Here is a 22,293-nt window from a genome sequence, read left to right on the forward strand (position 1 = left end):
CTAAATGTGTATTTTGATCGCATGCTAAATGTTAGCTTTGTAATGTAATTTCCCATAGAGCTTAGCATTGAGGTAGCGCATTTGTTTTTATACGTTTTAAGAGACTATATTTCGCAGTGACACAGTTCTTCATGTTTAATACGGTAAAGCTGCTGCTTTAACCCTCAGTGCTCTTCACGTGTCGCTCAAAAATTACAGATTTTTTTGTTGTTTTTGTCAGTGAAATTAATGTTATATTTTAGTTTGATAATGTTTTGTTATTTTCCTGTACTGGCGCATGCCTGTGACGTAAACGCGTACGCGACGCCTTCACTGTCTAGCAGACTTTTGCGTTTTTACCGTTTAGACGGGAACGCGACGGTGGAGCGGTTTTAAGATTTCCACTCTGGAGGGGGGTTTCACTTTTTTGCGTTTTAAGCCCCAAAAACGCCGTCGCCGTGTAAACGAAAGGCACATCCCATAAAAAAAAATTACGTTTTCACCCGCGAGCGTTCTCGTGTAAACAGGGTCTGAGATTAGAGTTTTTCCGCCGACGTCACGCGTGACCTTTCAGCGTGATTACGTAATGTGTGTCGCATCACAGCGAGTGCAAGATGAGCATTTGTGGTTAAAAGTGTATAAATGTTTATTTCTATATAAAATGGCGGCTGGTTTGTCTAGATAAGACTCTTATTCCTCGGCTGGATCGTGAGAGACTTTGAAGCTGAAACTCACATCTGGACCTTCGACCCGCTGGACCATTGGAGTCACTATATGGAGAACATCTGGAGTGTGTTCCTCACACACCTGCATTTCTGTTCGGCTGGAGAGAGAAAGACGTCTCGGGTGACGTGTCGGGGAGAGTGAATGATCAGATGTTACTCCTGAGCTCCTCCTGTACACACGCGCCGCTGACGTCCAGATGACGGTCACCTATGTTCAGGGAGTGTAGATGGGACAGTCCGGACATGGTTTGCTCCAGCAGTGTCACCGGCTCCAGGCCGTGCCGGTCAAAGTCCTTCCGCTCCACATACTGACACACAACACAACACATCACAACACAACACATCACAACACAAGACAACACATCACAACACAACACATCACAACACAACACAACACAACACATCACAACACAACACATCACAACACAAGACAACACATCACAACACAACACATCACAACACAACACAACACATCACAACACAACACATCACATCACAACACAAGACAACACAACACAGAAATAAGCAATTATTTACAAATAAACAACAATACACTGCATTGCCTAACAACAGAAATTACACTGAGCACTTTAGGCCAGATTTAAAGCTCTGATACTGTCACATATATCTCTGTCTCTGATGTGTGTGAGAAACCGCAGTGAAGCGTCAGTGTGTGTGTGTGTGTGTGTGTACCTCCTGCAGTGTGTTACTGCACAGGGTGTGTGTGTGTGTGTGTGTGTGTGTGTGTACCTCCTGCAGTGTGTTGCTGCACAGGTTGTGTGTGTGTGTGTGTGTGTACCTCCTGCAGTGTGTTACTGCACAGGGTGTGTGTGTGTGTGTACCTCCTGCAGTGTGTTGCTGCACAGGTTGTGTGTGTGTGTGTGTACCTCCTGCAGTGTGTTGCTGCACAGGTTGTTTGTGTGTGTGTCACCTCCTGCAGTGTGTTACTGCACAGGGTGTGTGTGTGTGTGTACCTCCTGCAGTGTGTTGCTGCACAGGGTGTGTGTGTGTGTGTGTGTGTACCTCCTGCAGTGTGTTGCTGCACAGGTGTGTGTGTGTGTGTGTGTGTGTGTGTGTACCTCCTGCAGTGTGTTACTGCACAGGGTGTGTGTGTACCTCCTGCAGTGTGTTACTGCACAGGGTGTGTGTGTGTGTGTGTGTGTGTGTGTACCTCCTGCAGTGTGTTGCTGCACAGGGTGTGTGTGTGTGTTTGTGTGTGTGTGTGTACCTCCTGCAGTGTGTTGCTGCACAGGGTGTGTGTGTGTGTACCTCCTGCAGTGTGTTACTGCACAGGGTGTGTGTGTGTGTGTGTGTGTGTGTGTGTGTGTCACCTCCTGCAGTGTGTTGCTGCACAGGGTGTGTGTGTGTGTGTGTGTGTGTGTACCTCCTGCAGTGTGTTACTGCACAGGGTGTGTGTGTGTGTGTGTGTACCTCCTGCAGTGTGTTGCTGCACAGGGTGTGTGTGTGTGTGTGTGTGTGTGTGTACCTCCTGCAGTGTGTTACTGCACAGGGTGTGTGTGTGTGTGTGTGTCACCTCCTGCAGTGTGTTGCTGCACAGGTTGTGTGTGTGTGTGTGTACCTCCTGCAGTGTGTTGCTGCACAGGTTGTTTGTGTGTGTGTCACCTCCTGCAGTGTGTTACTGCACAGGGTGTGTGTGTGTGTGTGTGTGTGTCACCTCCTGCAGTGTGTTACTGCACAGGGTGTGTGTGTGTGTGTGTACCTCCTGCAGTGTGTTGCTGCACAGGTTGTGTGTGTGTGTGTGTGTGTGTGTGTGTGTGTGTGTGTGTGTGTGTGTGTGTGTGTGTGTGTACCTCCTGCAGTGTGTTGCTGCACAGGTTGTGTGTGTGTGTGTGTGTGTACCTCCTGCAGTGTGTTGCTGCACAGGTTGTTTGTGTGTGTGTGTGTGTGTGTCACCTCCTGCAGTGTGTTACTGCACAGGGTGTGTGTGTGTGTGTGTGTGTGTACCTCCTGCAGTGTGTTACTGCACAGGGTGTGTGTGTGTGTACCTCCTGCAGTGTGTTGCTGCACAGGGTGTGTGTGTGTGTGTGTGTACCTCCTGCAGTGTGTTGCTGCACAGGGTGTGTGTGTGTGTGTGTGTGTGTGTGTGTGTGTGTGTACCTCCTGCAGTGTGTTACTGCACAGGGTGTGTGTGTGTGTGTGTACCTCCTGCAGTGTGTTGCTGCACAGGGTGTGTGTGTGTGTTTGTGTGTGTGTGTACCTCCTGCAGTGTGTTGCTGCACAGGGTGTGTGTGTGTGTACCTCCTGCAGTGTGTTGCTGCACAGGGTGTGTGTGTGTGTGTACCTCCTGCAGTGTGTTGCTGCACAGGGTGTGTGTGTGTGTACCTCCTGCAGTGTGTTGCTGCACAGGGTGTGTGTGTGTGTACCTCCTGCAGTGTGTTGCTGCACAGGGTGTGTGTGTGTGTGTACCTCCTGCAGTGTGTTGCTGCACAGCTCTATGGCGATGTACTGGAACTGCCGGTCTCTCTCGGTGCAGAAGTAGCGGATCACGTTCGGGTGCTCGTCCGACTCGCGCAGAAGCTGAACCTCACGGTCAGCGAAACTGAAGCATTCTGGGAGAATCCTCTTCACAGCCACGGGACGGTTATCAAACTGACCCCTGAACCCAAGGCAAGACACCTTCATTTACACAGCGCTCGCTTCAACAATACAGTTCACTCATAAACCACACAGAGAGACTCTGAGTCTGGAAGAGTGACAGAGCACACACACACACACACACACACACACAGACACACAGACACAGACACTCACACTCACACAGACACTCACACACACACACACACACACACACACACACACACACACACACACACACACACACAGACACAGACACAAACACACACTCACACTCACACTCACACTCACACACAAACACACACACTACAAAGTAGTTGTTTTAATTTGAACGATTCTGATTCTTATCGATTCCTAATTCAGATTCCAATAAGGTAAAAAACAACAACGTAGATATTCACACTCAGGGCCCTATTGTAACGTTCTGAAACGCAAGTAACTTTGTGGGCGGATCCCGGCGCTGTTGCTATTTTACCGGCGGGATAAACTACTCTTGCGCCCGACGCAAATCTAAAATGTGTTGGTCTGCAGTCGCTTCATTACTCATAGGTGTGGTTTGGGCGTAACGTGCAATAAACCAATCAGAGCGTCCTCTCACATTCCCTTTAAGAGCCGCCGCATTTGTTCCATGGCGGATCGCTATTATAACGGCGGATTTGCCGGCGCACGCCAGGAGCGGTTCACAGCCGAGGAAACCGACGTTCTCGTCAGGGCCGTAAAACACAGAGAAGTGACATTGGGGATGATGGAGAAACCCACACTATTAGCTTCGGTTAAACAGGCGGATAATAATTTGGGTAAATGTGTAATCTAGATCTATGCCTATCTTCATGGACACCACAATGATCTCCCTCGTGTGGTAATATTTTTCCTTGTAATTATGTATGATTTGCAAAAATATGAACTGCTGCGTCTGTGTAGATGAGAGAAGCAAAGTGTGTGTGTGTGTGTTGTTCACATGCTACATTATGGCCAAGCATGCGCCCTTAAAATAGCATCTGACTAATGCGCCGCTGACTTTAGACTGGGTTTCTCTGGTCAGAGTTGTTTTCTGAAACTGCAGCAGGGAACGTTTGCGCAGGAACACACTCCTCTTTCCGCTGCACGGGTCCAATAAACTGTCGTCTCGCGCTTGAATGGTGTAAAGTCATATTGAAATACTCTCAAAGGAATCGATAAGAGGAATTTAAATTAAAATTTTATAACGAGTATCTGATTCCTGTCCTCCAGAATTCGATTGATTGGAATTGATTTTCGATCCCTATATAAAGCGGACTTGCCTGTACACTATAGTCCCCTCCGCTCCGTGTCCCAGCACATCTCTGGGGCTGAACGTGATCTTCCCAATCCGGACCACGCTGGACTCTTCCTCTGCAGTCACAGGACAAGAGCAGAGTCAAAAACAGAAGTCCACACACACACACACACACACACGCACGCACGCACGCACGCACGCACGCACGCACGCACGCACGCACGCACACACACACACACACACACACACACACACACACACAAAAGTTTTCCTTTTTTAAAAGAAGTCTCTTCTGCTCACCAAGGCTGCATTTATTTGATTAAAAATACTAATAAAACAGTAATATTGTGAAATATTATATTAGTGATAATAATCATAAATGTGTCTTGAGCATCATAATCATCATATTACACTGATTTCTGGAGGATCATGTGACACTGAAGACTGGAGTAATGCTGAACATTCAGCTTTGATCACAGGAATAAATGACACTTTACTGTATATTCACATAGAGAACTGATGATTTACTTTGTAATAATATTGCACAATATTACTGTTTTATTAGTATTTTTAATCAAATAAATGCAGCCTTGGTGAGCAGAAGAGACTTCTTTAGCAAAGAGTCTTTAGAGACTTAAATAGACTTGCTATTTAAACAACGTGGACAGGACGTGAAAATGATAAGTGCGTCGGGCTGAAACTAGCAGAACACACATGCGTGGCGCCGGGTGTGTGTGTGTGTGTGTGTGTGTGTGATAGGGCCCTAAATCTTGGTGTAATCTGAGTAATGTCTTGTATAGAAATAAACAGGTCTTTGGGGCTGAATTTATGTGGTTAAAGCGTTGTCGAGATAATTTCGGTTTCGCGTGATACAATTCTGTGTAAAATTTAAGGCCAGACAAGTAGTTTGTTAAGGCTTGGTTTGTAGAGAATTACAAACATGCGCACATATATTCAAACGCACATAACTATAGAATTAATTCTTGATGCGCACGTGAGCGCCATCAGTGTTTCTCACAGGTTCAGTTTAAAGTCTGTGTAGAGAGACCGGTGTCGTCTTAGCGGCCCCTAATTTAATAACTAATGATCCTTTCGACGGAAGTGAATCAATCAAAACTAACTTTAGCTGGAAAATATCTTTATTCAAGAACCGCTATAAAGCCAAAACTATCTCTGTTACCTTAAAGGGCACCTATTATGGAATTTTGAAATTTACCTTTCATGTAGTGTGTAACATAGATCTAAGTGAACAAAAACATCCTGCAAAGTATGAAATATGAAAGTGCACCGTATATAAAGTTATTGTCTTTCAAAAGTGAGAGTCGACTCGGAGTCTTTTTTATGAATCGTTAGAAGACCGAAGCTTTTTCTCTGACTAGATGACGTCAACTTGTCAAGTTATTTGAATACGAGACGCCCACTTATTGCGCTCCAAGGCCAGCAGGGAAAATATCAGGGCGACGAGACGCTGTGTTCTGAAGTGCGACTCAAGTGAAGTCAGCATTTGAAGACTAAGTGGCTACAATTCATATATACAACTATACCACAGAAGTATAGTCCGAGCCTTGTGCTTTGTTCGCGCCATTTTGGATTTTGAAGACGATTGCTAAACTTAAATGCAATCAAACTGGGATTCGCGAGCCGGCTGATATTGAAGGAAGGCTCAGTTCCAAGTGTATTTGCATCAGCTTCCTCCTCCGTATCACAACCTGTAAGTGTTATTAATAATTGTTGCTTTTATGTAGCATGCTTAATAATTATTTTGTTTGTTGTGTAAGCGCCGTTTAGCTTCTAGGTCTTTAATGACAATTGTATTGAGATATGTGAAGTGTTTGTCGTTGTTTTCGGAGTTGTCTAAAGAATATAATAATACCTCTTAGTAACGTAACTGCATTTTTTTTTTTTTTTTTTTGTAAAAACGTTATGTTTATGCATCGGGCTAACGCAAACAAAGACTGATTGTGCTTTTACAATATGAACTCTGGGCTATGCTCGCTAACATAACATTAAATTATTTATCTTATTTTTAGTTTTTTACTACAAACTACAAAGCAGTGGACTATAATCATTATTATAACACGATTTAATTGATAAAAGCATCATTGTACTCCGTGTTAAACAATAAGTATTATCTCTGTAAACACTGCTGGGTCATCTGACCAATCAACGCAGATTAGCGTCGCGCAAAGGAGGGGTTTGGAAAACGAGTCGTTGAACGAATCATTTGGGAGTCGGTGAGCAAATCAGGTAAAAATAAATGCATATTATACGACAACAAAAGTGTTTTTTGTCATTGCATGCACGTAAAACTGTTGTTGGGGACTCCCAACACAACATTAGGAACATTTTAAATGTCATAATAGGTGCCCTTTAAATTATACGTTTATCTCTGTAAAGCAGCTTTGAAACAATCTACATTGTTAAAAGCGCTGTATAAATGAAGATGGCTTGACTTCTTGTGTTTCAAAAACATGAAAAATGTCTCGATCCAGACGTTTGGCTGGTGTGTGTGTATATGAGGAGTGTGCTGACCGGTGGTGTGTGTGTGTGAGGAGTGCTGACCGGTGGTGTGTGTGTATATGAGGAGTGTGCTGATCGGTGGTGTGTGTGTGTGTGTGAGGAGTGCTGACCGGTGGTGTGTGTGTGTGAGGAGTGTGCTGATCGGTGGTGTGTGTGTATATGAGGAGTGTGCTGACCGGTGGTGTGTGTGTGTGAGGAGTGCTGACCGGTGGTGTGTGTGTATATGAGGAGTGTGCTGATCGGTGGTGTGTGTGTGTGTGTGAGGAGTGCTGACCGGTGGTGTGTGTGTGTGAGGAGTGTGCTGATCGGTGGTGTGTGTGTATATGAGGAGTGTGCTGACCGGTGGTGTGTGTGTGTGAGGAGTGCTGACCGGTGGTGTGTGTGTATATGAGGAGTGTGCTGATCGGTGGTGTGTGTGTATATGAGGAGTGTGCTGACCGGTGGTGTGTGTGTGTGAGGAGTGCTGACCGGTGGTGTGTGTGTGTATGAGGAGTGCTGACCGGTGGGGTGTGTGTGTGAGGAGTGCTGACCGGTGGTGTGTGTGTATATGAGGAGTGTGCTGATCGGTGGTGTGTGTGTATATGAGGAGTGTGCTGACCGGTGGTGTGTGTGTGTGAGGAGTGCTGACCGGTGGTGTGTGTGTGTATGAGGAGTGCTGACCGGTGGGGTGTGTGTATATGAGGAGTGTGCTGACCGGTGGTGTGTGTGTGTGAGGAGTGCTGACCGGTGGTGTGTGTGTGTGTGAGGAGTGCTGACCGGTGGTGTGTGTGTGTATGAGGAGTGTGCTGACCGGTGGTGTGTGTGTGTCAGGAGTGCTGACCGGTGGTGTGTGTGTATGAGGAGTGCTGACCGGTGGTGTGTGTGTATGAGGAGTGCTGACCGGTGGTGTGTGTGTATGAGGAGTGCTGACCTGTGGTGTGTGTGTATGAGGAGTGCTGACCGGTGGTGTGTGTGTGTGTGAGGAGTGCTGACCGGTGTCGTCGTGCTCCGCGGCGGAGTGTGTTGACCGCTGGTGTGTGTGTATGAGGAGTGTGCTGACCGGTGGTGTGTGTGTGTGAGGAGTGCTGACCGGTGGTGTGTGTGTGTGTGTGAGGAGTGCTGACCGGTGGTGTGTGTGTGTGTGAGGAGTGCTGACCGGTGGTGTGTGTGTGAGGAGTGCTGACCGGTGGTGTGTGTGTATGAGGAGTGCTGACCGGTGGTGTGTGTGTGTGTGAGGAGTGCTGACCGGTGGTGTGTGTGTGTGAGGAGTGCTGACCGGTGGTGTGTGTGTATGAGGAGTGTGCTGACCGCTGGTGTGTGTGTGTGAGGAGTGCTGACCGGTGGTGTGTGTGTATGAGGAGTGTGCTGATCGCTGGTGTGTGTGTGTGAGGAGTGCTGACCGGTGGTGTGTGTGTGTGTGTGTGAGGAGTGCTGACCGGTGGTGTGTGTGTGTGAGGAGTGTGCTGACCGCTGGTGTGTGTGTGTGAGGAGTGCTGACCGGTGGTGTGTGTGTGTGTGAGGAGTGCTGACCGGTGGTGTGTGTGTGTGAGGAGTGTGCTGACCGCTGGTGTGTGTGTGTGTGAGTGCTGACCGGTGTCGTCGTGCTCCGCGGCGGAGTGTGCCGCGTCGGGCTGGGAGAGGTCGGAGTGGTTGGAGGCGCGCGGGGTGATGTTGGGGCTGCTGTGGGCCGAGCTCTCGCACCGGGTCCGGCCCGCCTCCAGGAACTCGGGGTCTGCGGGCGGCTGGAAGACGAGCTGCTGGCGCTGCAGGAGCTCGAGCTTCTCCTCCATCTGCTGCTGGAACTGCTGCTGCTTCTGCATGCTCTGAACACACACACACACAATACCATTTTACAAAAGCCATGTCCCAAACACATCTGAAAATGCTGAAATCCCCTCATCGACCGAGTGAGTAGCTTTCTAACGGTCAGTCATGTCTTCTGGGGGGTGTGTTCACCTTGGGGTACGTGATGATGAAGGCCACCCAGCCGGCCAGCAGGAAGGTGCAGAAGATGATGGTGGCCATGTCCTTCAGCATGGAGTCCACTGGCGTCTCCGCGCGCGGCACACGGCCAGGCTTCTCCTGCAGCGACGACGGCAGCGGACGGCTGTCCTCCATCCCGCTCTCATTCACTTTCTGAAACACAGTTTGGTATTGACATATCAGGCTATCATGGCAGATACAGATAATAATCGAGCATCCAATCAAATCACACTTATCTGTACAACACATTGTTAATGTATTAAAGGGGTCATGACATGAGAAACCAAATTTGCCTTGATCTTTTGGTATATAAGAGGTCTTTGTACCATTAAAACGTCCTGCAAGTTTCATAGCTTAAGACGTCCTCCCCATTATAAACGAATCATTTATTTAATCAAGCTCTAAATACAGCTCGTTCTGGATCCATGGTAAGAAGTGACGTCACGGTACGAAGTGACGTACCAGCGTTTGCATATGACCGCCTCCAGCACAAGACAACTACGCTTTAAGCGCAAGGCAACTACGCTCATTTCGCATCGTTGTCGCGCCCGCGCGCTGCGCCCCTCACAAGTGTTCAGTGGACGGACAGCGAGTGGGTCTGTGTACAGGGAAATTACGATGCCGCAGATGTGCTGTCCCTGGCTGTGGACAAACAACATCTTTGAATACGCTGCGAAAGATCCAGTCGTCAGGGAAAAATGGATGCAATTTATTTTTTGCGGACGTCTCAGTCACGGCAGTGTTAGTTTAAGCGTTTGTTCTATACATTTGAAGGATGACTGTTTTGAGAACAAATCCCATATGATGCTGGCTTTGCCAGAAAACTGTTGCTCAAAGATAAGTCCGTGCCGACTATTCTGGGCTCAACAACGACGACGCAAACTGTAAGTAATGTGTTTAAAACTTTAAACTACTTTTTAAATACGCTGAATCCGCAAATGTTCTGGCTGGGGGCGTTAATAATTGATGCATAGGCACTGACGTTAGCCAATCATAGCAGTGGGCGTTAACACTGAACTCTTAAAGGGGAAACACCCCCAAAACAGACTGTTTGAATCAGAGGATGAGAAACAGGGTGTGAAAAGGTCATAAATCACTACATTTTAAAAGTTTTTTGTAAAAAAAACTATAGTAATACTATAATTGCACCTAAGGGAACATAACAATAATAAAAAAAAAAAAAAACATGTCATGACCCCTTTAATAATAACTAAATTATTTTGTTATACTTGTAATATAAGTTTTTCTGGGCAATTTTGCATGTTTTATGTTTTGTAGTCAAGAGCCCTATTCAGACGTGATTGTTTCTCATGTGACGTCTGTACAAATACATCTGATGATTGAGCATTAGTGATGAACACCTGCTGTTAACAAGCAAACTCACTGAAGGAAAGAGACACAGTGTTAAGCAGTGATAAAAAAGGATTCAATCTGTGAATTTTTAATAGTTTGATGTGGATTCGGACGGCAACTCAATCACCACACGATCTTGATGTTTGTCATTTTTACGCAAAAATAGAAAATACCTTACGACTAAGGAGTGATACAAGTTTGACACTTTGTTTTTCAATAAAAGGCTCAGTTTGTGACGGCGACACGACACCTTGTGTTCAACATGTCTAGATTTGAAAGGGTAGATGTATATTTTCCCACCACAGGGTTTATATCAAATGATTTGTTATTCCGACAAATTTTGGATATGCAAATATTGTGGGGAGAATATTGGTTTAAAAGCTTGATATAAAGATTTTGCTTTATATTAACTGCGTACTCGATCAGGAATGGACCAGAAGTTTAGCCATAAAAGAAAAGTGCAATTTGCACTGCGTTTGCCTTTTCTACTCCTCATGTAGTTATTAAATGCACTGGATGCGTTATGCTTTAGATGAGGGTGCAGTTCCAGTTCCCGGTCGTAACGCAAGCACCACCGCAGAGAGGAGGGGACGCACCAGTTCTGTATGCATACGTTTTCAAGTAACCACTCATTTATTTTGTTTACACATTCATATTTTACCCCAGTATCATATACAAGCATGATCGCCAAACACCACATTCATCACCGGGAGACGACACACTGCATTTGGCCCTATAACATTTAAAATACCATTTATTTTAATCAGAAACAGAATAACGGAAAAGATGCAGCCTTGGTATGGAATGCCAAAGCTGACATAATAAAAAAAATACATAAATAAATATGGAAAAAAATTAAAGCAGCACTAGGTTACTTTTCTTTTTTTTGCTCTCGGGGTCCCCCTACAGTTGAGAAACAGTATTGTCCTCTACTACTGTCGTAAACTCTGTCATACATGCACGTGCATTAGTTGACAACCATGATAGCCCAGAACACTGTAGGAGGAGTTCACATGCAGGTGCTCTGCTTGCGTCGCGTGTGAAATGTCTTCATCCCAGGTACAGTGGCATATATTTCAGTATGTCTGAATATAATTTCATGGGTTTTATTTTTTCAAACGAGAAACGATCGCGATGCTCACGTTTACAAGCCAGCGTCATTATAGTAGCCTAGTGCAGGGGTGCCCAATCCTGCTATTGGCGATCGACTGTCCTGCACAGTTCATCTCCAACCCTAATCAAACACACCTGAAGCAAACAATTAAGGTCTTCAGAGCACGTCAGGATCACTTGAAAATTAAAGGCAGGTGTGTTTGATTAGGGTTGGAGATGAACTGTGCAGGACAGTCGATCGCCAATAGCAGGATTGGGCACCCCTGGCCTAGTGTATTGGTTACCGTTTTATTGAATCTATATGATACTTCAATGCAATGTTTGAGTGGTATATAATAACCATATATCGTCAATATTATAATATCAAGCTACCAAAAATGAATCTACAAATTTTACAAATCGATTTGCATTATAGCTTGAGGCAAGACAAATAAACAAATATCACAGACATGTTAGGTATCCTAAAATATGATTTTGTACATCTTATATATATTTACTTGCAAGAATGTAGCCTCTACCAAACTTGTACACGCCGTTTAGACGTATGCTTTCAATTAAAAAAAAAATTTCACCTAAAAAAAAGAAGATTCATCATAATACATTACACCAACATTATGCTGTAGAAAGTTTACACTTCAACCATAACACTTCGCTTGTTTTTGCAGGAATCTGTTGTTGAGGACTCTAACTCTGCCTCATCAGATTTTGAGCCCCCAAATAGTTCATATGGGAGAGGCAGGGCCAGGGGGAGGGGGAGGGGGAGAGGGAGAGGGAGAGGGAGGGGGAGAGGGAGAGGGAGGGGGAGAATGAGAGGGAGAGGGAGGGTACAAGAAAATATACAAGGAAATGTAAAAACAAACAAACGTATTTATCATTATTTTTGTATTTATGTATAATTTTCCACATTTATTTATTTGATTTCATTGATTTATTTCTGCATTACTTCTGCAGTGCTGAAGCTTTGAGGCCACAGCGACACCTTGTGGAGACCGAACGAAACACACGAGGTTTGTGGACGTGCCTTCGCAAGAAGTCACACAGTGATCAGAGATGGGCATTTTTACATTTCTTCGTATATTTATTTATGTATTTATTATTATGTCAGCTTTGGCATTCCACACCTTGAGGGTTCTTGTGTGTGAAAATGTGACGCACTTGAAAACTGAACCCATTTAATAAAACATATTTACACATGCTTTTCCAAGCCATGCTACACATGTTCTTTTTTTAATAAAACCATCATAGACATTTGACTAATAATAATAATAATAATAATAAGGTGATCTACATAGTGCAAGTCCCGTGTCTGGCGATCAGACATTCTCTCCGAGGGTTCATGACACATGTGACTTGTGAAAGCCAGTGGTGTGTGTGTGCTGATGTTGTCCTGTACCTCTTCTATGGTCTTCTCTGTGGCCGGAGGAATGATGTTGACGTGCTGGCGAGGGATGTTCTCCGGAAACTTCTCCAGGATCTTGTTATGAGCGTCAGGTGGCGTCTCATCGTGACCCGAGGAAGAGAAACACTGCCGTTGAGCACACATCAGTCTGTTCAACCATAGACATCATATAGAGACCGTCTACGGAAAGCCTGTTCACTCCCTATTAAGTCCTATTGTACCGAATTTTTGGTTGTAGTTCCACCAGAGTTCCACTGGGGGCAATCGCCCGAGTGCAAAATGAATGGGAGTCTATGGAGCTAGACGGCTAAATTTGTCTCTTTCACCCGATTGCCGTTGAGAAATCTCAGATTTGATTGTAGGTTTGGCAAGTTCAACATGGGTTATAGGTCGAAAATTGAATGAACGAGTACTTATGTCCTTTCGATTTCTTACAGGTTGAGTTGTTGTTGCCCATAACACGCTAGCATTCTGCTAATGAACGCTGATTGGTCAGTGAAGGACTGGTTACGACCAGAGATACCGCTTGATGGCATCGTGGTATCTGAAGCGGGAACAGAATGTATTCTAGCAGAAACTCTTCTAGCACGTGTGTTTACCTGTGTCAGCTGTGCTGGCGATGCCTCGAGAGAAAATAAAGTGCAGAGCGCGAAAGCACCACAGTGACTGAAGGATTGCCGTAAAGCAGTATCTCTGGTCGTATGATGTGTATGACGTCATTGACATTTTGAAAGACTTTTTAAAGCAAATAAGTGACTCTAAAAAATCTAACACCCAGCAATAAGCAATTTCTTTGCATCTCCTTTCGAATACAACATTCAAATTACTAGACAAAAAATTATATCTTGAGAAAAGTGGATTTTGAGGGGTATAGCTCCATAGAGCTGGTAAGTCCCGCCCCCTCCGTAAAACCCCGCTGGACCTCAAAGTTGAAAAAGCGTCAATGCAAGTGAATGGGAGAAAATAATTATTTTCTGGTCCCGTTTGAATTGTGCCATGAATGTGAACATATGTTGTCTGTGAATTTTTTATATAATCTTTCATGTTACAAGTTTGACAGTATATGGTATGATTCGTCGGCTAGCAGTTGTGGAAAAGACATAACGAGAAAGACTACATGTCGCTCTTAGATGTAAGGAAAAAATCCCTATTATCTCTAGCCTTGGCTACCGTATATAGACCGCCAGGGCCCTACGCTGATTTCCTAAAAGAGTTTGCAGATTTTCTCTCAGATCTATTGGTCAACGTCGATAAAGCATTAATTGTTGGAGATTTCAACATACACGTAGATAATTCAAATGATGCGTTAGGGGCTGTGTTCACAGATTTATTAAACTCCTTTGGGGTCAAGCAAAACGTCACCGGACCAACTCATCGTCTTAATCATACACTCGATTTAATTATATCATATGGAACCGATCCAACCGATATAGATATAATTCCACAAAGTGATGGTGTCAGTGACCACTTCCTGGTAACTTGTATATTACGGACTACAGTACTATGTCATACTGCGCCGCGTTACCGACCAGGCAGAACAATCCTTCCATCCACCATAGATAATTTCTCAAATTGCTTATCTGATTTGTCTCAGTTACTGCCTGAACCCAAACAAACAGACGAATTAGAGGAAGTAACTAGCACTATGAGCACCATTCTCTCTAGAACATTGGATATTGTTGCACCCATTAGATTAAAAAAGGTCAGAGAGAAAACTAAAGCACCATGGTACAACAATACTACGCATGTTCTAAAGAGAGAAACCCGTAAATTAGAGCGTAAATGGAAACAAACTAATTTAGAGGTCTTTAGAATCGCGTGGAAAGACAGTATGTCACGTTATAAAAAGGCCCTAAAAGCGGCAAGGGCTGAGCATCTCCGCAAACTAATAGAAAACAACCAAAATAATCCAAGATTTTTATTTACCACCGTGGCTAGACTAATAAATAAACAAACGTCACCTGACCAAAATATCCCGTTACAGTTTAGCAGTAATGATTTCATGAACTTCTTCACTGAGAAAATAGAAAGCATCAGAACCACAATTGTAAACACTCAATCTTCAATCGCGCCTTATAAATCAGCCTCAATTATCACCCCGCAAGAACAATTACAGTGCTTTACAACTATAGAACAAAAAGAGCTAAATAAACTTATCACTTCATCTAAAACAACAACGTGCTTATTAGATCCTATACCAACTAAACTACTGAAAGAAGTGTTACCTACAGTGGAAGAGCCTCTCCTCAATATCATTAACTCATCTTTATCTTTAGGTCATGTTCCAAAAACATTTAAACTGCCAGTTATAAAACCACTCATTAAGAAACCACAATTAGACCCACATAATCTAGCAAATTATAGACCCATTTCAAATCTTCCATTTATGTCTAAAATATTAGAAAAAGTTGTGTCCGCTCAACTGAGCTCTTTTTTGCAAGAAAATGACATGTATGAAAAGTTTCAGTCAGGATTCAGTCAGGACCATAGCACTGAAACTGCGCTCGTTAAAATCACTAATGATTTACTTTTAGCTTCTGACCAAGGCTGTATCTCAATACTAGTTTTACTTGATCTTAGTGCTGCGTTCGACACTATAGATCACACAATACTCTTAGATCGACTACAAAATTATACTGGCGTTCAAGGACAAGCATTAAGCTGGTTTAGATCATACTTATCTGACCGCTACCATTTTGTCTATTTAAATGGAAAAAAATCGATCATAACTTCAGTAAATTATGGAGTGCCGCAGGGATCTGTGCTAGGCCCTCTATTATTCTCAATATATATGCTGCCACTTGGAAATATTATAAGGAAACATGGAATTAGTTTCCATTGTTATGCTGATGACACTCAATTATATATTTCATCACGGCCGGATGAAAACGCTAAATTATCAAAATTGACAGAGTGTGTTAAAGATATAAAAGATTGGATGACGCGTAATTTTCTTTTATTAAATCCAGACAAGACAGAGGTACTACTCATCGGTTCAAAAAACCGCCCACAAAACCTCTCACAATACAACTTTAACATAGTAGGACGTCCTGCTACTTTATCCTCTACAGTAAAAGACCTGGGTGTCATACTAGACTGCAACCTGTCTTTTAAAAATCATATTTCATATGTTACAAAAACGGCATTTTTCCACCTTAGAAACATTGCTAAGCTACGTAATATGCTATCAGTTTCTGATGCAGAAAAGTTAGTTCATGCATTCATGACTTCGAGACTAGATTACTGTAATGCTCTATTAGCTGGTTGTCCTGCATCCTCAATAAACAAGCTACAGTTAGTCCAAAATGCAGCCGCTAGAGTTCTTACTAGAACAAGAAAATATGATCATATAACACCGATCTTATCATCTCTACACTGGTTACCTATAAAGTTCCATATTAATTATAAGGTATTGTTACTGACTTATAAAGCCCTAAACGACTTAGCTCCAGTCTATTTAACGGATCTTCTATCGCCCTATATTCCATCGCGCTCTTTAAGATCGCTAAATTCAAGGCTTTTGGTCGTACCTAGGATATCTAAGTCCACCAAAGGAGGGAGAGCATTCTCACATTTAGCTCCAAAACTCTGGAATAGCCTTCCTGATACTGTTCGTTGCTCAGAGTCGCTCTCCCAGTTCAAAACTAGATTAAAGACGCATCTCTTTAACCAGGCATTCATATAAATGTTTTAATCTTACAGTTAAATCCGGCTGTTCATAACCGCCAGAGGGGAACTGGCCCCCGACTGAGCCTGGGTTCTCCCAAGGTTTTTTTTTTTTTTTCTCCATTAGGTCACCTGATGGAGTTTTAGGTCACCATTAGGTCACCTGATGGAGTTTTAGGTCACCATTAGGTCACCTGATGGAGTTTTAGGTCACCATTGGGTCACCTGATGGAGTTTTAGGTCACCATTAGGTCACCTGATGGAGTTTTTCGTTTCCTTGCCACTGTTGCCTTTGGCTTGCTCAGTTGGGGATATTCAATTTAATTAATCAATCAATATTACTATTGATTAGCATTACCAAACATGGACGTTTTATTATTATTTTAATTTATTACTGTGAAGCTGCTTTGATACAATCTGTATTGTGAAAAGCGCTATACAAATATTCTTGACTTGACTTGACTATGTGACGTCACCCCATAAAGTTGACTTACCCGTGATTTTCGCCAACCTCAACGATTTTGTCCTCTCCCTGAAAGAAGGCGGTGAAGTGCACCAAAGACACAGCCATGTCTAGCGGGATCCGTGAGCTCGAGCCGTGTGCTAGTGGTGTTGACGTTTCAAACGCGTCGAAAGCAGCGAAGAGTTGTAGTCCACAAAGTGCTCTCACACAAAGTCTACCCGTATCAAACTTCTACCCGCTAAATTGTAGCATTCTTCACACGAAAGATTATATAAAAAATTCACAGACAACATATGTTCACATTCATGGCACAATTCAAATGGGACCAGAAAATAATTATTTTCTCCCATTCACTTGCATTGACGCTTTTTCAACTTTGAGGTCCAGCGGGGTTTTACGGAGGGGGCGGGACTTACCAGCTCTATAGACCACCATTCATTCTGCACTCGTCCTGTGAGCGCCCTCATATGGAATCAGAGTGGAACTGCAACCAGTCAGAAGCCGGAAGTGTAGTGAGAGTGAACCAGGGGGGCAGTGTTCCGAAAGACATTGAAGCCGACCTGGGCGCCCCCATTGGCTAGCGGACCCCCACCTGCTGTTAGCATTCCATTGACTCCCATTCATTTTGGCGTCACTTTGACAGCGAATAACTTTACATCTGAGGCGTTTAAAGACACCGTTTGTCCATTGTTTATTTCTAAAGAAACACGAAAATGTATAAAAGGCTCCATTACCTTGTATCTTACGTTATGCTCGCAAGCAATCGGGAGGACGTGGAGGCATAAAGTCAAGGGAGAAGCCCATAGAGAGTGATAAAGTTGCTCCCGCTGCTAGCTCATGGACAGCTAATGCTCACGCTCTCCGTCTCTGCGAGATTCGGAAGGGAATGACTCAGATTTCTCTCGGCACAGCGACTAGAAGACCTACAGGTTGCACACGTCACATCTACGTCGTCAAGCTCAGTTTGAGTCTGCGCAGTTCGCCTTGCGATCAGGAAGTGAGTGCTTCTAATTGACTTCATTTCTCTCCGTTGAAACCTATGGGGTCGCTGTGTCCAGTTTATATACTGTCTATGGAGTGAACCTTCTCCCCTTATTAGACATTCTCTGTCATATAGATAGACGCCCTATCGACCGCTACTGCCTATTAGCGCGGTCGAGCCGTGGGGCCGCCATCTTAGACCCGCTCCACTCAGTGTATTCTGTATGGCAGGTGCAATGAGCTGTCAGCGCATTTAATTAATCATAACTCACTGAATACCGAACTGATCTTCATGCGGGGTTTTTTTTCTGCAAATGTCATTCATGTAGCTATGATACAGCCAGGACACATGGTTCGGCATATTTTAATATTCATAGTAGGCTTAACAGTAATATAATATTCTGATATAAGATATAAAGTGACCAGACGTCCAAAATCATAATATGTGATGTAGGATATAAGGTATTTTATAAATCACACACTATAAATATGATAAAGAAGCAGAAACAGAGTTGAAGTAAAGTAAGATATTTTAATAAGTTGAAGAAACAATAATGATTTGTGACACACACACACACACACACACACACACTCTCTCTCTCTCTCTCTCTCTCTCACACACACACACTCGATTTGCGCATCGCCGACGCCGTCATGTGTGTATTACACAGGTAACTTAACGTTAACGTTATTAACGTTACATTGCTTACTGATATCACATGCGAAACACAAATAACCTATATTTATATATGTTTATACTACAGGGCCGTTGAATGCTTGTATCTGATAACCGAGAAGCTCTTGTAATTATTACTTTACCCAACCTCTCCATGTCGAGTGATGCAGTAAACATAGCCTAGCTAACGTTAGCTGGCTACGAGTTCAGTACAGTAATATCAAAGATCCTTGCTCCTCCTCAATTATCTGGTAATATTCTATTCACAAAATACAACTCAACGTACGGTAATGTTAAAATTTACTTGTTAAAAGTAATCCCGGGCCCTATTTGCGATGGTCCGCCGATTAGAACAGGAAAATGCTCCACAGTGCTCTGGAATCTGACTGCTGCTAAGCAACGAAACTAGGAGTACGACCGGTTTAAGATGGCGGCCGTATTTCTCCCAAGAGGTCCTCGCTGCAGCCTGTAGCACGATGACGTAGCTGGATGGTCCAATACGTAGTGGACTCTGTTACGCGCAAGCGCGGTGGTGTGTTTTGGTGACGGAAACAATCACGCGTGCTTTGATCTTCCAAGAAGAATAAAGTGAATATATAAATGGTCACTTGAGTATGCAAGCTCTTTTCCGCCACAAAATAAAACATTTAAAAAATAATTGAGACTTTTTTATCTCACAATTGCGAGTTTACATTTAGCATAGGCTACTGACTTTATTTCTCAGAATTGTGAGATATAAAGTCAGAATTGCGTGAAATAAAGTCTCAATTGCGTGTTATAAAGTCAGAATTGCGAGATATAAAGTCAGAATTGGGTGTTATAAAGTCAGAATTCTGACTTTTTTTCTCGCAATTCTGAATTTATAACACATAATTGCGAGATTATATCTCACAATTCTGACATATTTTCTCAGAATTGTGTATATAAACTCGCAATTGCGAGTTATAAAGTCAAATAAATATTATTCAAAAATATTATTATTTTTTACCTCAGTAGGCTAGTTTAATATCTCACATCTCACAATTCTGACTTACACGCAATTGCGACTTTATATCATGCCATTCTGACTATCTCCCAATTGCGTATTATAAAGTCAGAATAGCGAGATATAAACATGCAATTCTGAGAAAAAAAGTCTGAATTTCAAGCTATATTTCTCGCAATTGCGAGTTTATATCTCATAATTATGACTTAATAACACGCAATTGCGACTTTATATTACGCAATTCTGACTTAATAACACACAATTGCGACTTTATATCACGCAATTCTTAGATAAAAAGTCAGAATAGTGAGATAAAAATCGCAATTACCTTTTTTATTTCTCACTCCGTGGCGAAAACAAGCTTCCGTGTCTTGCAGACACTGAACAGCAAGAACCTTATGTACAGATCACTGGAAAAACGAATAGCCATTAAAAACTCTTACCAGGCAAAATATCATTAAGCACTTTTTTTTTTGACATCTGACAAGATTTATTTTCTTGATGCTGTTATTATTTTTGCATTTTCCCTTGGATGTGTAGCCTACTTTGTAAGATGTTTACAGACCTTATTGTATTGTACCTTTAAAATTACAGAGACAATTAGATTATTGACTAATTTTTGCTTCCACTCAACAGCAAATATGACCTGAATAAAATAAAATGGCTAATAATAACAACCCCGCAATATCCCCGCAACATTTAATTATGACAGGTTTATACTGGGTTGATAATGAAAATTAAAAAGGCTTTATTTTAAAATGTTCTATATACACGCATTAAAAAAAAAACTTGCAGTGAGGACATGCTATTAATCTATCAAATGTATGTTTAAAATCATGTGATTGAAATGTTGTAAAATTAACTATTTTGTAGAGAGAAACTCGGATAACTTTCCCATTTATGTAATTACTTATTCATCAACAATTACTTACTATTAAACTGTACTACTACTACTACACAGGTTAGATTAGAACATCATCTCAATACAATATTGAGCAAACATGTCACCTTTACCAGCGCAGGCGAATTATAACCATAGATAGTACGATTATAACCCAGAGATCGTTACTGCGCATGCGTCACCAAAACACACCTCCATCCACTACGTATTGGACCATCCAACTACGTCATCGTGCTACAGGCTGCAGCGAGGGGTATCTCATTTCTCGGTGCCCAGCGGCCAATAGGGCATCTAGTCTCTATATAATATCTATGGTCTATCTGCTGTAAGCTGCGATAACAGCAAATCTCAAAGAAATGAGAAATTAACGTTTTACAATATCCCCAAAAACCCTGAGCGTCGTCAGAGATGGATTGCTGCTATAAAGAGGGATCACTGCGTGCATAAATATATTTTTTTACTACTCTACTGGCATTCATATTGTCCGTGACGGGGTGGTACAAGAAAGACTCCCTTGCCTGAATAAAAAGGATAATATTATTAAGGATTTTGTGCCTGAGGTGGGAAAATATGTTTTTTTGGAGGATTAACATATCTTTAAAGTTGTAAGTAAAAAAAAAAAAAAAGTTTGTTCAATTTTTCAATTAGTCAATTTTATTTTAAAATGATTACTCACGGCGGTGATCCACTTGTCCGTGCTACACTTCTGTCGCGCTGCACTTCACTATATATAATGTAAAGACGCGTTTAGACGCGAATTGCTAACACAGATTATGTCTTTTCTATCATTTGAACGTGTATCGTGTGAACGCACAGTTAGCTTAGTCTAGTAGTTTAATGTCACTCTCCAAACACTATCACGTGGTTTTCTCACTCATGAGCTCAGGTATCGATTACACTGGTCTGACTGAACACTGAACATGACAACAAGAACAGAAAATGAAGGTAAATAACCGCCATGTTTATGAACAGAGTATATACACATCCTATGTTCCTTTTACGTCTTTCTCGAGCCTGTCGTTTCATCATATGAGTGTTTTCTCCGCTTTTGAGCCGATCACTGAAGTTCACTGAACTTCACACGACGTCATCGGTTAGCAAAGCAACCTAGCCATTTACAGCATACTTTCGGATTTCATACTGAAAACTGAGTATGTAAGATTTAATAACTTGCTTATTAGAGCTGTTACGAAATTGTACTTTAATTTGAAGACTTTACTTGTGTATTAAAACCGAGCTTTTATTAAATGAGAGCTATAACGTTAGATGTGACTACAGATAAAACATCTGTTGCTATACATGTTTATTAAGGTTTTAATTAAATATAAATGATCGTCATTAAAGAAAAAAGAAAAAACATTGTTGTACATCGTCCACGCTTATGTTAAAAACGGCGTGAAACTGATATTTCATTATTTGTCTTGCCTTTTGTCATCGATATTGGGTTGTGATATATTGTGTCATTTATTATTTTTGGATTAACTGTTTGTTGGATTTAAGAGGTCAGAAGTATGTTATATAGCAGTGTATTTAACTGTGGGAATGGAGTACTTTTTTATCCCCGTGTGACCCAAACCCGTCTGGTGGGTTTGCTCTCCCATCAAGCTCTTTTCTGACCACAGAATGCAGTCCCTTGTCTGACAGCTGAATATGAATATGAATATGGATATGGATTTGCTGGGTTGTGTTCTTGGATGCGTACAGATTGTTCAAATAAGTA

The 22,293-nt window shown here is 42.7% G+C and overlaps 3 protein-coding genes across 7 annotated transcripts in view; 1 reads left to right on the top strand and 2 right to left on the bottom strand.

The window, feature by feature from the left end:
- Nucleotides 1-714: 714 nt before the first annotated feature.
- On the bottom strand, nt 715-3,347 carry LOC306991307 (serine/threonine-protein kinase/endoribonuclease IRE1-like; the record flags this gene model as incomplete). The annotated part of the gene is made up of 2 exons (XM_079599038.1): nt 715-1,012; nt 3,132-3,347. 2 exons carry the CDS (start codon nt 3,345-3,347, stop codon nt 851-853), a joined length of 378 nt encoding a protein of 125 aa, XP_079455164.1. The 3' UTR covers nt 715-850.
- Nucleotides 3,348-4,425: 1,078 nt separating this feature from the next.
- On the bottom strand, nt 4,426-13,045 carry LOC306991308 (serine/threonine-protein kinase/endoribonuclease IRE1-like; the record flags this gene model as incomplete). Its single annotated transcript, XM_079599039.1, has 4 exons — nt 4,426-4,670; nt 8,645-8,876; nt 9,010-9,189; nt 12,896-13,045. The coding sequence occupies 4 exons, from the start codon at nt 13,043-13,045 to the stop codon at nt 4,561-4,563; spliced, it is 672 nt and encodes a 223-aa protein (XP_079455165.1). The 3' UTR covers nt 4,426-4,560.
- An 8,194-nt stretch (nt 13,046-21,239) lies between these two features.
- The window catches only part of pam (peptidylglycine alpha-amidating monooxygenase), a 55,786-nt gene continuing 54,732 nt past the window's right edge, over nt 21,240-22,293 (top strand). For 2 of the 5 annotated variants that reach the window (XM_079600196.1, XM_079600198.1), the window contains exon 1: nt 21,413-21,518. The gene's annotated coding sequence lies outside the window, so the exon portion shown is untranslated. The other 3 variants (XM_079600201.1, XM_079600200.1, XM_079600202.1) reach the window with 3 other exon arrangements.

This window comes from Phoxinus phoxinus (assembly GCF_949152265.1).
Source record: "Phoxinus phoxinus genome assembly, chromosome: 23".
Classification (NCBI taxonomy): Eukaryota; Metazoa; Chordata; class Actinopteri; order Cypriniformes; family Leuciscidae; genus Phoxinus; species Phoxinus phoxinus.